This window comes from Odontesthes bonariensis, chromosome 19 (genome assembly GCF_027942865.1).
Source record: "Odontesthes bonariensis isolate fOdoBon6 chromosome 19, fOdoBon6.hap1, whole genome shotgun sequence".
NCBI classification, from domain to species: Eukaryota; Metazoa; Chordata; class Actinopteri; order Atheriniformes; family Atherinopsidae; genus Odontesthes; species Odontesthes bonariensis.
Window position 1 is genome coordinate 746,048 of NC_134524.1, and position 16,282 is coordinate 762,329.

At 43.4% G+C, this 16,282-nt stretch overlaps 2 protein-coding genes across 2 annotated transcripts in view; one reads left to right on the plus strand and one right to left on the minus strand.

Annotated features, from left to right (window-relative positions):
* Nucleotides 1–3,119, minus strand: part of trappc1 (trafficking protein particle complex subunit 1) — a 3,700-nt gene extending 581 nt beyond the window's left edge. The window contains exons 1-4 of the mRNA XM_075450862.1: nt 3,023–3,119; nt 2,577–2,675; nt 2,416–2,486; nt 492–630 (exon numbers count right to left, since the gene is read on the minus strand). Coding sequence (XP_075306977.1) covers nt 492–630; nt 2,416–2,486; nt 2,577–2,675 — 309 coding nt within the window. The 5' untranslated portion in view covers nt 3,023–3,119. The remainder of the gene's footprint in view (nt 1–491; nt 631–2,415; nt 2,487–2,576; nt 2,676–3,022) is intronic.
* A 138-nt stretch (nt 3,120–3,257) lies between these two features.
* Nucleotides 3,258–14,903, plus strand: psmb6 (proteasome 20S subunit beta 6). The gene is made up of 7 exons (XM_075451317.1): nt 3,258–3,391; nt 8,646–8,713; nt 8,789–8,854; nt 13,274–13,339; nt 13,422–13,551; nt 14,497–14,641; nt 14,727–14,903. Exons 1-7 carry the CDS (start codon nt 3,293–3,295, stop codon nt 14,852–14,854), a joined length of 702 nt encoding a protein of 233 aa, XP_075307432.1. The 5' UTR covers nt 3,258–3,292; the 3' UTR covers nt 14,855–14,903.
* Nucleotides 14,904–16,282: the final 1,379 nt, after the last annotated feature.

Sequence of the window (16,282 nt, forward strand, 5' to 3'; positions counted from 1 at the left end):
CCCGGGAGGCTCAGCTCCCTCTAACCTTTCCCGGGAGGCTCAGCTCCCTCTAACCTTTCCTGGGAGGCTCAGCTCCCTCTAACCTTTCCTGGGAGGCTCAGCTCCCTCTAACCTTTCCTGGGAGGCTCAGCTCCCTCTCACCTTTCCCGGGAGGCTCAGCTCCCTCTCACCTTTCCCGGGAGGCTCAGCTCCCTCTCACCTTTCCTGGGAGGCTCAGCTCCCTCTAACCTTTCCTGGGAGGCTCAGCTCCCTCTAACCTTTCCTGGGAGGCTCAGCTCCCTCTAACCTTTCCTGGGAGGCTCAGCCCCCTCTAACCTTTCCTGGGAGGCTCAGCTCCCTCTAACCTTTCCTGGGAGGCTCAGCTCCCTCTAACCTTTCCCGGGAGGCTCAGCTCCCTCTAACCTTTCCTGGGAGGCTCAGCTCCCTCTAACCTTTCCTGGGAGGCTGATAATGTGAACCAGTTGAGGTCAAAATGCTGAAAACCTTCTTACGTTGCTGTAAATGTGCTGCAGCGTCTCTCTGGCGTTGCTCACAGAGAGGTCGGTGTTCATCACAAACTTCAGGCCGCTCGGAGTCTCGTAGTAATGAAGGCGATACCTGCTGGTCTGAAAGGACAGGAAGCCGTCCTTCCTGAGGACGCCGCTAAGGAGCGCACACAGCAACGGGTGGAAGGATGGAAAGGAGGAGAGAAAGAAAAGGAGGAGAGAAGAAAGAAGCTGAAAAAGGAGGGAAAGAAGTGTGGAGTGTGTGTGAGTTCTCTCTGGGTAACTCCCACCACTGGTTACCTGTCCAGGTGTACCCCGCCTAATGCTGCCAAACGGGTAAACTAACTAACAGGTAAACCAACAGGTAAACTAACTAACAGGGAAACTAACGGGTAAACTAACTAACAGGTAAACCAACAGGTAAACTAACTAACAGGTAAACCAACAGGTAAACTAACTAACAGGGAAACTAACGGGTAAACTAACTAACAGGTAAACCAACAGGTAAACTATCAGGTAAACTAACAGGTAAACCAACAGGTAAACTAACTAACAGGGAAACTAACGGGTAAACTAACTAACAGGTAAACCAACAGGTAAACTATCAGGTAAACTAACAGGTAAACCAACAGGTAAACTAACTAACAGGGAAACTAACGGGTAAACTAACTAACAGGTAAACCAACAGGTAAACTAACTAACAGGGAAACTATCAGGTAAACTAACTAACAGGGAAACTAACGGGTAAACTAACTAACAGGTAAACCAACAGGTAAACTATCAGGTAAACTAACAGGTAAACCAACAGGTAAACTAACTAACAGGTAAACCAACAGGTAAACTAACTAACAGGGAAACTAACAGGTAAACTAACTAACAGGTAAACCAACAGGTAAACTATCAGGTAAACTAACAGGTAAACTAACTAACAGGGAAACTAACGGGTAAACTAACTAACAGGTAAACCAACAGGTAAACTAACTAACAGGTAAACCAACAGGTAAACTAACTAACAGGGAAACTAACAGGTAAACCAACAGGTAAACTGTCAGGTAAACTGTCAGGTAAACTGTCAGGTAAACTGTCAGGTAAACTAACTAACAGGTAAACTAACTAACAGGTAAACCAACAGGTAAACTGTCAGGTAAACTGTCAGGTAAACTAACTAACAGGTAAACTAACTAACAGGTAAACCAAAAGGTAAACTATCAGGTAAACTAACAGGTAAACTAACTAACAGGGAAACTAACGGGTAAACTAACTAACAGGTAAACCAACAGGTAAACTAACTAACAGGTAAACCAACAGGTAAACTAACTAACAGGGAAACTAACAGGTAAACTAACTAACAGGTAAACCAACAGGTAAACTGTCAGGTAAACTGTCAGGTAAACTGTCAGGTAAACTAACTAACAGGTAAACCAAAAGGTAAACTATCAGGTAAACTAACTAACAGGGAAACTAACGGGTAAACTAACTAACTAACTAACTAACTAACTAACTAACTAACTAACTAACATGTAAACTAACTGGTAAACCAACTAACTAACTAACAGGTAAACAAACTAACGGGTAAACTAACTAACTAGCTAACTAACTAACTAACCAATTAACTAACTAACAAACAGGTAAACCAACTAACTAACTAACAGGTAAACCAACTAACAGGTAAACCAACAGGTAAACTAACTAACGTTATACTAACTAACAGGTAAACTAACAGTTAAACAAACCAACAGGTAAACTAACTAACAGGTAAACCAACAGGTAAACTAAGAGGTAAACAAACCAACAGGTAAACTAACAGGTAAACAAACTAACAGGTAAACTAACAGGTAAACAAACTAACAGGTAAACTAACAGGTAAACAAACTAACAGGTAAACTAACAGGTAAACAAACTAACAGGTAAACAGCTGTTTGGCGGATACATGTCCAGAGGAGACATCTTGCTGACGAAGGAGCGGATGGAGAACAGCATCCCGTACATCAGTTTGTACTCCTGCAGAGACACGAACACACACTGTTTACCGCAACACACACACTTTGTTTGTTTATTTGTTTGTTTGTTTGTTTACATTGTGCTCCTCACCTCATCCTTGGAGATCCCCGCCTGCTTCTTGCGGTTCCACTCATTATAGTACAAACAGTTTCCACTGCGGTCAAAGATGTACAAGTTGTGAACCGTCATCTGAGGCACAAACACACAAACAAAAAATAAAATCAATACATTCACGCCTAATCAATAACTATGATGACATTAGCCAAACTGAAGAGGATCTCCGATATTTTCTATGAAAAAGATAATGTTTTGCTATAGGTGAGTTAAAATTGGACGTTTTTTAAATGGAGTCTGGTTGATCGGAACATTCAGACGACACCAGACAGAAAGAAATGACTTAAATCAGTTAAAATCCAACTTAAACTGAACACTTTAGTCCAACAGATGAACGGTGCAACATTTAGATGCAAAATATTAACAAATAAACCTTTAAAAATATGGCAATTCAAAAAATGTTTATATCGGCAAGTGTTTACCTTTCCTTCCTGTCTGTGGCAGGACCCGACTGTAGAGGTGTCCGCTAAGGTGCCAGAACAACTTCTTTCGTAGAATTCTACAAAGTTACATTTTTGTTTCTTAGATGCAAGACCACTGAATACTAAAATATGACGTACAAATAAAGTCCACACTATTTTCTGTGATTTTAGTCTGAAGCTAAACTCCTTCGCTCGTTGTGTAAAAATAGATAAATCCAAGCGGCATCAACGGGCAGCTCTGCTCGTGTCGGTTCATCAAATAAAGAAAAGATGGCGGCAGTAGCGTCTATGATGCCGATGTTCGGACAGCAAATTTCTTCTAAAAACGACATGGTCCCCGATTGGCTCGGTCAGGAAGTTAGCACCGGGGTGAGTGAAGGGCTGTGGGGCAAGCGGGCCGGACTGGGCCCGGTTCTGTCCGGTTGGGAAGGTTTTAATAAGCAGACGGCGGCTGAATGAGACAGCAGTTCTGGGGGAGCTAACGGCGGCTAACGTTAGCTCCCGTTAGCTCCCGTTAACTCCCGTTAAACCTCAGTTTCATTTAAAAAGGAGGTCCAGACCAGCAGGAATCAGAACCCCACTACTTTCAGTTTTAGTTGACGGTCTGAAACACACCGAGGACCCAGATGAGGATTTTAAAGCGCGCTTGAAACGGGCTTGCGAGCTAACGGTTGCTAACAATTTCCATTGTCGGACAGGGATAATAGAAACAGTTCCAAATGACTATTAATCCAGTTTAAATGACTGTTAATCCACTTTAAATCTGTTTTTAATCTAGTTTAAATCAGACTGTTAATCCAGTTTAAATCAGACTGTTAATCAAGTTCAAATCTGTTTTTAATCCAGTTTAAATCGGACTGTTAATCAAGTTTAAATCTGTTTTTTAATCCAGTTTAAATCAGACTATTAATCCAGTTTAAATCAGACTGTTATTCCAGTTTAAATCAGACTGATAATCCAGTTTAAATCAGACTGTTAATCCAGTTTAAATCGCTGTTAATCTAGTTGAAATTACTGTTAATCCAGTTTAAATTACTGTTAATCCAGTTTAAATCAGACTGTTAATCCAGTTTAAATCACTGTTAATCTAGTTGAAATTACTGTTAATCCAGTTTAAATCAGACTGTCAATCCAGTTTAAATCAGACTGTTAATCCAGTTTAAATCAGACTGTTAATCCAGTTTAAATCAGACTGTCAATCCAGTTTAAATCAGACTGTTAATCCAGTTTAAATCAGACTGTTAATCCAGTTTAAATCAGACTTTTAATCCAGTTTAAATCAGACTGTTAATCCAGTTTAAATCAGAGTTTAAATCTGTTTTTAATCTAGTTTAAATCAGACTATTAATCCAGTTTAAATTACTGTTAATCCAGTTTAAATCTGTTTTTAAATCCAGTTTAAATCAGACTGTTAAGGGCGGTTTATGGTCGGAAACCAGGTCGTCTGCGTGTGTGTCGCAGTTAACGCAGACATGCCCCCCCCCACGCAGACACTCTGGTGCACCTCCCCAAAATTGTAAAGGGCGGTTTATGCTTTCGACGCATAGCCTCTGCAACCGTCAAATCTGTCTGCGCGACCACGCCCCCCGCGCAGAGGCACCCGTCGTCGCGCACCTCAAAAAAATCCTGACTACACGTCGGACGGACGCAAACCCACGCAGAGCTCAAGCGGAAGTGCGCAGACAAAAAGCAGCTGTGATTGGTCCTTGGTGTGCCTTTCCGGTTGTCTGTGTGACCACCTACGCTTCCTCCTTTGCATTTTCGCCAACTCCAATAAAAGAAGCTGTTCTTCTTCGATGTCGAGCAACTCCAGATCCATATCTTGCATTGTTGTTTTGAAAGATAAACACTTCCGCCGGCGCCGCCGAAGTCAGGGCTCCAGAGTGCGACCAATTTGTTCGCAGATGCGACCTATTTTCTCAATGGTGCGCCTAAAAAAAATCTCAGGGTGCACCGGTGCAACCACCCGTTCGAGGGGGAAAAAAAGACAGACAAGAGAGGTGATGAACCTCGGCCGTCAGATAAACAGTGGATGTAGCCGCAGGTGATAAGATGAAAAGAACGATTGACAACTTTTTGGTTAAGTTAAGGCCTGATTCGTCCGAAAATAATCACAACCAATGCTCTGACACGGAGCCATCAACCTCCCACGTTATGTCAAGCCCAGGTCCAGAGCTAGCATCAGATAATGAGCTAGCATCCGGAGCTAGCATCAGATAATGAGCCACATACGATCGACTCCGAGCCAGAACCAACTCAAATTAAAAGGGGTAAAGTGTATACATTTGTAAGAGAGTGGCTTGAGCAGTTTCCCTGGCTAAGATGCAGTAAAGCCGATAATATAATGCACTGTGTGTACTGTAAAGTGTGGTAATAGTGCATTTGTGACTGGTTCTAATACATTTCGAATTGAAAAAGCACAACGCATCTATGAAACACATCACCTGCTCAGTGTCCCCGCTGCCTTTCAGCGGCAGCAGCAGCTGAAAGCACCTGATCGTTCAGGAATGTGTCGGTGTGTACGGCCTAATCTTGAGGAGAGGAAGACCGGTGAATATACTGATATATATATTTAACCCAACTCAGTGTTTCCCACAGATGTGAAGGCAATGTGTGGTGGTGGTGGGCCACGGGGGGGGTGTAAAAAATTCTTCAAAATAATTCCTTCGTTAATAATTGGTTACACAGAACTTTATTGTATTAACCCATAAGAACCCAGACCCATTTCTACTTAAATTAAAATTAAGGGGGTTATAACAGACTAAATAGACCAATTTTTTTCCAGAATACCCCCCCCCACTGTCAGACATCTGCAATGTGACATATATGTCACATTGGGAGTTAAGAACCTGGATAATTTCTCCATCAAGGAAAATGATGGGGGACGTGAGGATGTGTGACACCTGTGTGGGTAACACAGGTGCGGCTTATCTGCAGATTTTCACATCTTCATTGTAAACAAATGAATAACATTAATTACACTGGTGGGACTGTTCAGCTGTTTCAGACTGATACCTCCGGTTCAGGCTGCTCCTCATCCTCAACACGCACGTCTCTCTTTCAATCGAAGAAAATATTTTTCAATACTCATCTGGATTGAAGCAGCAAACATTCAGTGTAAGAGTTTAAAAAACTACTTTATTTGATTCACAGCTGCTAGTGTTTAGACCTCGACAACCCAACTACATTTTTTTTTTTTTTTTACGGCAAACTTGCGACTAGTTAACTTTATAAAGAAGGCGTAATCGCGTGTTTGCTATGGGTCGGGTCGGGACAACATTGTATTCAAAATATAAAATATTTTTATAGGACTTTTTAATGTGTGATTTTATAAAGGTGCACGTGATACCAACCTTTCGTGAATTTCGCCAGCCGTCTTCTTTCGGTTGAGCCAGAGCTATAGAGCTAATCTAACGCGACGCTGAAGCTAGCAAGCTTCCAGGGAAGCACGGAGGGGAGGGGCTGTGTGTGTGAGTAGGCTATGCGAGAGAGACGCGAGGGACAGAGAGACGGAGGGAGAGCAGCAAGGAAATGCAGCTTGACGAATACGAGTATTTTTTAAAAAGCGTTAAAAAAATAATAATAACGAAACGCAATATGTGGCGGCCGGTGTTTAATCTGTGGCGCACCGCCACGAATTAGTCTATGTGTGGGAAACACTGCAACTACAGGAGTTGGCCATCCGAGGGTTATGTGACTGCAATGGAGCATTGTCCATAAGACATTGAGCCATGAGATGTTCAGTTTGAAGCCCTTAAAACCCTTGCAATTTTAATTTAGATTTTCTTTTTATTTCATTTATCTTGAGATGATTTAAGTTTAAATTTCAGGTCAGTGAAGCACTTTAAGCACCAACACTTTTTCAGTAATTTTCAGTAAGTAGTTAGTAAGTTAAGTTCAGTAAGTTTGTAGAATTGTGCTTCAAATAAAGAACTTTATTTTGACCAGATTGCTAGTTAATAGACATATATGGACAGCGATTTTAAAATAAATAAAGTGAACCTGTAAAACTGCGGTGTTAAATGCAATGCGATTGAAAATTTGGGTGCACCTAACTTTTGTGCTGGTGCACCTAAGAAAAAAAGTTAGGCGCACCAGTGCAACCAGTGTAAAAAATTAGTCTGGAGCCCTGGAAGTTCTCGTCACCGCCCACCGAAATTCTCGCGAGTTCTCGAATACTTTTGGGGGGATACTGCTGTGCGTCCCTAGAAATTCCAGACCGAGGGCGCAGATGCATACCCAGGCTCCGCCCTCGCAGTGACGCAACACCTTCGGCTCTGCTACACTTACTCAGGCCAACTGCTCATTCAGGTGGATTCGAGTTCCCGAAAAAATGGGAACTCCACCCACTTTGTCGGGAAGCAATCAACTTTGAGCAGCGGCAACCAAGGCGGGTTCAAGGTAGTGACGTGGTTGAACTGCCACTCAACCCATGGATTGTACACGGAAGCGCTTCATTCAATATCAACATGGAGCAGCGTCAAGCTTTTGACACTGCTGTAGATGCTGTAATGAAAGTGTTCGACGGGAGATTCTCGTTAAAAATCGAGCAAAGAACAGCCCTTGAATCATTTCTTGACAGGAAAGACGTTTTCGCCTTGCTCCCTACTGGCTTTGGTAAGAGTTTAATCTACCAGTTAGCCCCGCTGGTAGCTAAATCATACGTCAGAGGAAAGAGTGGTGTGATTGGCTTAAGCTTAGGCACAGCCTTTTCTGGCCACAACCAGTAGCAACCCGAGGGAGGCGGGTTGACCAGGCCATTTCGAATCGTATTCGTTATGGTCTTGGTCAGACCAGAATCTCGAAGAGATTTGAAAGTCTATGTTAATCAGGCTAGCAGATGCATAACAGCAAAACTGGTTCGCGACCAGACCCAAGCGACAATTGATGTGTGCAGTTGCAGAAGTATAATTTGCCCTTTACTCCCCGCAGACGTGCCGCAGATATCGTCGCAGGGAGGAGAGAAAGGAGGCCTCTGATTGGTCAACTCTACATCTGCTCTACACTATGCGTATTTCCGGTTTGCTAACCGGCTAATGGTGACGCTAACCGTGCTAACCGTGACGCTTCTTTCGCCTCTCTGCCATTTCCAGTAGTAGCAATATTTCTTCTATTTCTAGATCGATCAGCTGCATCTCAATCAAAGTGCGCATTCGTCCAGTCGCCGTTGTTGTTGAATGACCTCCGTAACCGGAAGAGAAACACGCCACCCACCACACCCACAATCCTAGCTTGTTCGTGATTGTCCCTCTTGCGTTGTGGCGTGGGATTAACATAGCGCAGACCGCGCTTCAAAATTGGGCATAAATCAAAAATAACTGCGTCATGTCTGCGACACACTGCTGCGAGAGTATACACGGCCCTTTAATCCAGTTTAAATTACTGTTAATCCAGATAATAGAAACAGATCTGTCCGATAATTGGCTCACCTGATTAAATAACATGGAAAGGCTTCAGATGAGGGTTAACCCTAACCCGAATACGGGGTTTAATGTGTTTGTGGCAGCGTGTCCGGTAATGGGAGTAAAGAGATGAAGGAAAAGGCTAATTCCCTGTTGTTTAGGTCCAGTTTAAAAACACAGTGCTGGTCATTCTGCTAACCTTTTTGTTTCCCGTGCGTCAGACCACCATCATGGCGGTGGAGTATGATGGAGGAGTGGTGATTGGAGCCGACTCCCGCACCACCACAGGGTGAGAACATCAGATACACTGGAAATTAACTGTTAAAACTGTCAGGTTATTAACGTCCGTCTGTCCGTCCATCAGAGCGTACATCGCCAACAGAGTCACGGACAAGCTGACCCCGATCCACGACCGGATCTTCTGCTGCAGGTCAGTCCTCCTCCTGCTCTAACAGGTTCTAACTCTGTAAGATGTAACGGGTTCTAACTCTGTAAGATCTAACGGGTTCTAACTCTGTAAGATGTAACTGGTTATAACTCTGTAAGAAGTAACGGGTTCTAACTCTGTAAGACCTAACGGGTTCTAACTCTGTAAGACGTAACGGGTTCTAACTCTGTAAGACCTAACGGGTTCTAACTCTGTAAGACCTAACAGGTTCTAACTCTGTAAGATGTAACGGGTTCTAACTCTGTAAGATCTAACGGGTTCTAACTCTGTAAGACCTAACGGGTTCTAACTCTGTAAGACCTAACGGGTTCTAACTCTGTAAGACCTAACAGGTTCTAACTCTGTAAGATGTAACAGGTTCTAACTCTGTAAGACCTAACGGGTTCTAACTCTGTAAGATCTAACGGGTTCTAACTCTGTAAGACCTAACGGGTTCTAACTCTGTAAGACCTAACGGGTTCTAACTCTGTAAGATGTAACAGGTTCTAACTCTGTAAGATCTAACAGGTTCTAACTCTGTAAGATGTAACAGGTTCTAACTCTGTAAGATCTAACGGGTTCTAACTCTGTAAGATGTAACGGGTTCTAACTCTGTAAGACCTAACAGGTTCTAACTCTGTAAGACCTAACGGGTTCTAACTCTGTAAGATGTAACGGGTTCTAACTCTGTAAGACCTAACAGGTTCTAACTCTGTAAGACCTAACGGGTTCTAACTCTGTAAGATCTAACGGGTTCTAACTCTGTAAGACCTAACGGGTTCTAACTCTGTAAGACCTAACGGGTTCTAACTCTGTAAGACCTAACGGGTTCTAACTCTGTAAGATCTAACGGGTTCTAACTCTGTAAGACCTAACGGGTTCTAACTCTGTAAGATCTAACGGGTTCTAACTCTGTAAGATCTAACGGGTTCTAACTCTGTAAGATGTAACGGGTTCTAACTCTGTAAGACCTAACGGGTTCTAACTCTGTAAGATGTAACGGGTTCTAACTCTGTAAGACCTAACAGGTTCTAACTCTGTAAGACCTAACGGGTTCTAACTCTGTAAGACCTAACGGGTTCTAACTCTGTAAGATGTAACGGGTTCTAACTCTGTAAGACCTAACAGGTTCTAACTCTGTAAGATCTAACGGGTTCTAACTCTGTAAGATCTAACAGGTTCTAACTCTGTAAGATCTAACAGGTTCTAACTCTGTAAGATGTAACGGGTTCTAACTCTGTAAGATGTAACGGGTTCTAACTCTGTAAGATCTAACGGGTTCTAACTCTGTAAGATCTAACGGGTTCTAACTCTGTAAGATCTAACGGGTTCTAACTCTGTAAGATCTAACAGGTTCTAACTCTGTAAGATCTAACAGGTTCTAACTCTGTAAGATGTAACAGGTTCTAACTCTGTAAGACCTAACAGGTTCTAACTCTGTAAGATGTAACGGGTTCTAACTCTGTAAGATCTAACAGGTTCTAACTCTGTAAGATGTAACGGGTTCTAACTCTGTAAGATCTAACAGGTTCTAACTCTGTAAGATGTAACGGGTTCTAACTCTGTAAGACGTAACGGGTTCTAACTCTATAAGACCTAACGGGTTCTAACTCTATAAGACGTAACGGGTTCTAACTCTGTAAGATCTAACGGGTTCTAACTCTGTAAGACGTAACGGGTTCTAACTCTGTAAGATCTAACAGGTTCTAACTCTGTAAGATCTAACAGGTTCTAACTCTGTAAGATGTAACGGGTTCTAACTCTGTAAGATGTAACGGGTTCTAACTCTGTAAGACCTAACGGGTTCTAACTCTGTAAGACGTAACGGGTTCTAACTCTGTAAGACGTAACGGGTTCTAACTCTATAAGACCTAACGGGTTCTAACTCTATAAGACCTAACGGGTTCTAACTCTGTAAGACCTAACGGGTTCTAACTCTGTAAGATGTAACGGGTTCTAACTCTGTAAGATCTAACAGGTTCTAACTCTGTAAGATGTAACGGGTTCTAACTCTGTAAGATGTAACGGGTTCTAACTCTGTAAGATGTAACAGGTTCTAACTCTGTAAGATCTAACAGGTTCTAACTCTCTAAGATGTAACGGGTTCTAACTCTATAAGATCTAACAGGTTCTAACTCTGTAAGATGTAACGGGTTCTAACTCTGTAAGATCTAACAGGTTCTAACTCTGTAAGATGTAACAGGTTCTAACTCTGTAAGATGTAACGGGTTCTAACTCTGTAAGATCTAACAGGTTCTAACTCTGTAAGATCTAACAGGTTCTAACTCTGTAAGATGTAACGGGTTCTAACTCTGTAAGGTCTAACGGGTTCTAACTCTGTAAGATCTAACAGGTTCTAACTCTGTAAGATGTAACGGGTTCTAACTCTGTAAGGTCTAACTGGTTCTAACTCTGTAAGATGTAACAGGTTCTAACTCTGTAAGATGTAACGGGTTCTAACTCTGTAAGATCTAACAGGTTCTAACTCTGTAAGATGTAACGGGTTCTAACTCTGTAAGATGTAACGGGTTCTAACTCTGTAAGATGTAACGGGTTCTAACTCTGTAAGACCTAATGGGTTCTAACTCTGTAAGATGTAACAGGTTCTAACTCTGTAAGATCTAACGGGTTCTAACTCTGTAAGATCTAACGGGTTCTAACTCTGTAAGACCTAACGGGTTCTAACTCTGTAAGACCTAACGGGTTCTAACTCTGTAAGACCTAATGGGTTCTAACTCTGTAAGACCTAACGGGTTCTAACTCTGTAAGACCTAACGGGTTCTAACTCTGTAAGATCTAACGGGTTCTAACTCTGTAAGACGTAACGGGTTCTAACTCTGTAAGACGTAACGGGTTCTAACTCTGTAAGATCTAACGGGTTCTAACTCTGTAAGATCTAACGGGTTCTAACTCTGTAAGACGTAACGGGTTCTAACTCTGTAAGACGTAACGGGTTCTAACTCTGTAAGATCTAACGGGTTCTAACTCTGTAAGATCTAACGGGTTCTAACTCTGTAAGACGTAACGGGTTCTAACTCTGTAAGATCTAACGGGTTCTAACTCTGTAAGATCTAACGGGTTCTAACTCTGTAAGATCTAACGGGTTCTAACTCTGTAAGATCTAACGGGTTCTAACTCTAAGATCTAACGGGTTCTAACTCTGTAAGATCTAACGGGTTCTAACTCTGTAAGATCTAACGGGTTCTAACTCTGTAAGACCTAACGGGTTCTAACTCTGTAAGACGTAACGGGTTCTAACTCTGTAAGACGTAACGGGTTCTAACTCTGTAAGATCTAACGGGTTCTAACTCTGTAAGATCTAACGGGTTCTAACTCTGTAAGATCTAACGGGTTCTAACTCTGTAAGATCTAACGGGTTCTAACTCTGTAAGATCTAACGGGTTCTAACTCTGTAAGATCTAACGGGTTCTAACTCTGTAAGATCTAACAGGTTCTAACTCTGTAAGATGTAACGGGTTCTAACTCTGTAAGATGTAACGGGTTCTAACTCTGTAAGATCTAACAGGTTCTAACTCTGTAAGATGTAACGGGTTCTAACTCTGTAAGATCTAACAGGTTCTAACTCTGTAAGATCTAACGGGTTCTAACTCTGTAAGATCTAACGGGTTCTAACTCTGTAAGATGTAACGGGTTCTAACTCTGTAAGATGTAACGGGTTCTAACTCTGTAAGATCTAACAGGTTCTAACTCTGTAAGATGTAACGGGTTCTAACTCTGTAAGATCTAACAGGTTCTAACTCTGTAAGACCTAACGGGTTCTAACTCTGTAAGATCTAACGGGTTCTAACTCTGTAAGACCTAACGGGTTCTAACTCTAGAGGAGAACCCACCGGGCTCCCTCAGAGGAGAACCCGCCGGGCTCCTTCAGAGGAGAACCCGCCGGGCTCCTTCAGAGGAGAACCCGCCGGGCTCCTTCAGAGGAGATCCATTTTCATCTTGTCACTCTGTAGGAGGTCAGATTTATTTATCAGGTGTTCCAGAACAACTTGGAGTGTTTTTAAGGAACCCCGTAGAACAATTTTCTAAGAGCTAACCAGCTAAGTCCAAACCAGCTAAGAGCTAACCAGCTAAGTCCAAACCCGCTAAGAGCCAACCAGCTAACCAGCTAACAGCTAACCAGCTAAGAGCTAACCAGCTAAGTCCAAACCCGCTAAGAGCCAACCAGCTAACCAGCTAACAGCTAACCAGCTAAGAGCTAACCAGCCCACAGAGTTCTGAGGTGAACTGGCTGCTTTATGTTCTCTCTCTGAGCTCCGGCGTCCTACTCGAAGCTCTCGGCTTTAAGAGCTAACCAGCTGATGTTTCTGTGGCTGAACTGGTGACCTCAGAAAGTCTGTCCCGTGTTTAACCAGGTGAACCAGGTGAGTGTGGTCACATGACCTGCGTTCTGTGTTCCTGCAGGTCGGGGTCGGCCGCTGACACTCAGGCCATCGCTGACGTCGTCGCCTACCAGCTGGGTTTCCACAGGTAACTCGCAGTTTGATCAACAGCTCCATCGTCCGGTTGAGTTAAAACTCACCTGCGTTTACCTGTGACTCCGCCCCCTCAGCATCGAGCTGGACGAGCCCCCGCTGGTGGAGACGGCCGCCAACCTGTTCAGAGCGAGTTGTTACCGCTACAGGGAGGAGCTGACGGCTGGGATCCTGGTGGCCGGCTGGGACCGGAGGAAGGGCGGACAGGTGAGCAGACACCTGCCACGTGCACGTGTGCATCTGCGCGTGCACGTGTAAATTACTGTTAATCCAGTTTAAATTACTATTAATCCAGTTTAAATTACTGTTAATCTAGTTTAAATTACTGTTAATCCAGTTTAAATTACTGTTAATCCAGTTTAAATTACTATTAATCCAGTTTAAATTACTGTTAATCCAGTTTAAATTACTGTTAATCCAGTTTGAATTACTATTAATCTAGTTTAAATTACTGTTACTCTAGTTTAAATTACTGTTAATCTAGTTTAAATAACTGTTAATCCAGTTTAAATAACTGTTAATCTAGTTTAAATTACTGTTACTCTAGTTTAAATTACTGTTAATCTAGTTTAAATAACTGTTAATCCAGTTTAAATTACTGTTAATCCAGTTTAAATTACTATTAATCCAGTTTAAATTACTGTTAATTTAGTTTAAATTACTGTTAATCTAGTTTAAATTACTGTTAATCCAGTTTAAATTGCTGTTAATCCAGTTTAAATTACTGTTTATCTAGTTTGAATCTGTTTTTAATCCAGTTTAAATCCGACTGTTAATCCAGTTTAAATCCAGTTTAAATCAGACTGTTGATCCAGTTTAAATCCGAGTGTTGATCCAGTTTAAATCCGAGTGTTGATCCAGTTTAAATGTTTTTAATCCGGTTTAAATCACTGTTGATCCAGTTTAAATCAGACTGTTGATCCAGTTTAAATCAGACTGTAGATCCAGTGTAAATCAGACTGTAGATCCAGTGTAAATCAGACTGTTGATCCAGTGTAAATCAGACTGTTGATCCAGTTTAAATCAGAGTGTTGATCCAGTGTAAATCAGACTGTTAATCCAGTTTAAATCCAGTTTTGATGTAAAATGTGTAAATGTAAAAGTTGTAGTTTTAATCCGGTGTGAGGCTGACGGCGCTCTCACCTGTCGCAGGTGTACTCTGTTCCCATTGGTGGGATGATGGTGAGGCAGCCGGTGTCGGTGGGCGGCAGCGGCAGCTCCTACATCTACGGCTTCATGGACTCCAACTACAAACCGGGAATGAGCAAAGAGCAATGTTTGGAGATCACTGCTACAGGTACGCTGCTGCTGCAAGGCATGCTGGGAGCTGGAGTCCTCTGCGCTCTGACTGACTGTGTCTCACCTCTGTCTCTCCTGCGCAGCGCTGTCTCTGGCCATGGAGAGGGACGGCTCCAGCGGGGGGGTGATCCGACAGGCGTCCATCTCCGAGGACGGCGTGGAGCGGCGCGTCATCCTGGGGAACCAGCTGCCCAAGTTCTCCACCCACTGAGCGCGCTCAGTAGCTCTGTTGTGTTAATAAAGTTTCACTTGGTCTCTCAGCTGTCCTCCTCTTATTGAGCTCCAACAGTGTTAAAGGGGACGTGCAGTTCCCTCAGAGTCCAGCAGGTGGAGACAGGTGCACTTTTATGACCTGAGGCGGGTTCTAACTCACTCGGTCTGTTTCTGGGTCCATAAGGTGGGTGGGACGGTCAGAACCGGGGGGGGGGGGGTATTCACTTCAGTTTTAATCCAGTTTAAAGTCTGAATCCAGTTTTAAATTTTAATCCAGTTTAAAGTTTTAATCCAGGTAAGCAAACTGTGATGACTTTTACCTTGATATTTTAGCTCGGGTGTAGGCCGATGTACTTTGTCTGCCGTTAGGTGTGATGAAAACAGAAGAACGCCACTTTGCAGAAGCCTGTGCTAGGCAGTTTATGGAGGTCGCTAATCTGTGGGGGATAGTTGACAAAATCTGCTCTGTTGGAACAGACAGCGCTCCTGATATGGCGGCCGCAGGGAGGATACTGCCCTTCCAGCATCTGCCGTGTGTCGCACATGTTGTACAGAGAGCGATTGTGATGTCACTGCGAGATGGTGGGACATTTCAAACACAGTCCGGCCAACGCAGACGAGCTGAAAGTCCAGCAAACCTCCCTTGAGCAAGTTCAGGAGCCGCTCGTGCAAGATGTTCCAACACGGTGGAATTCCACCCTCGAGATGATCAAGCGTGGCGCAACAGAGACGCACTGCACACAAGCAACAGCAGCACCACCTGGCCCTCCCAACCAGTGCTGAGTATGAGAAGTTGGCGAAGCTAGAGAAACTGCTGAAGCCATGCATGTGAATAAAGGCGGTAGCATGGTTGCCGCGTCTGTCACGGCGGTGTCGCACCGTGACGTCAAAATGGCGTTTCAGGCCTGGCGCTTCCCTTGAAAAGACGGCGCAGCGCGGTGTCGTGCACCAGTCGATTTTTGTAACTTGGCGGCGCCGAGCACAACGAACCGGATGGACCGATGTGAGACCAGGCTCAGTCAGGAGGTGCGTTTGTACAGCAGCTGTACGAAACTGCAGAGAAACAGCACAGGGAGCACGTAAACTCCCCAAACTGGTGCACAGAGATGGGCAGAACTTTGGTAGCCTGACTACGTCATACTCACGATTCTAGTCAGAATGTGAGTCTGATACCGCTCAATAGAGATTTGGGTATGGGGCGTGTTTCAACCGAACCAGGAGAAAAAATGCCTCTTCGCTCAATTGGACAGACCTACAACCAATCAGAGCAACGTAGTATGTGACGTAGATTTAGCGACACACACTTGTTGTAGGAAGGACGGCAAAAACATCTTTTCTATCGATAAAAGCCTTTATCACGTTCCTCTGTTCGTCTTTCAAAATGAATGCAATGTGGAGATCCTGTAGAACAGACTCGATGGCAGAA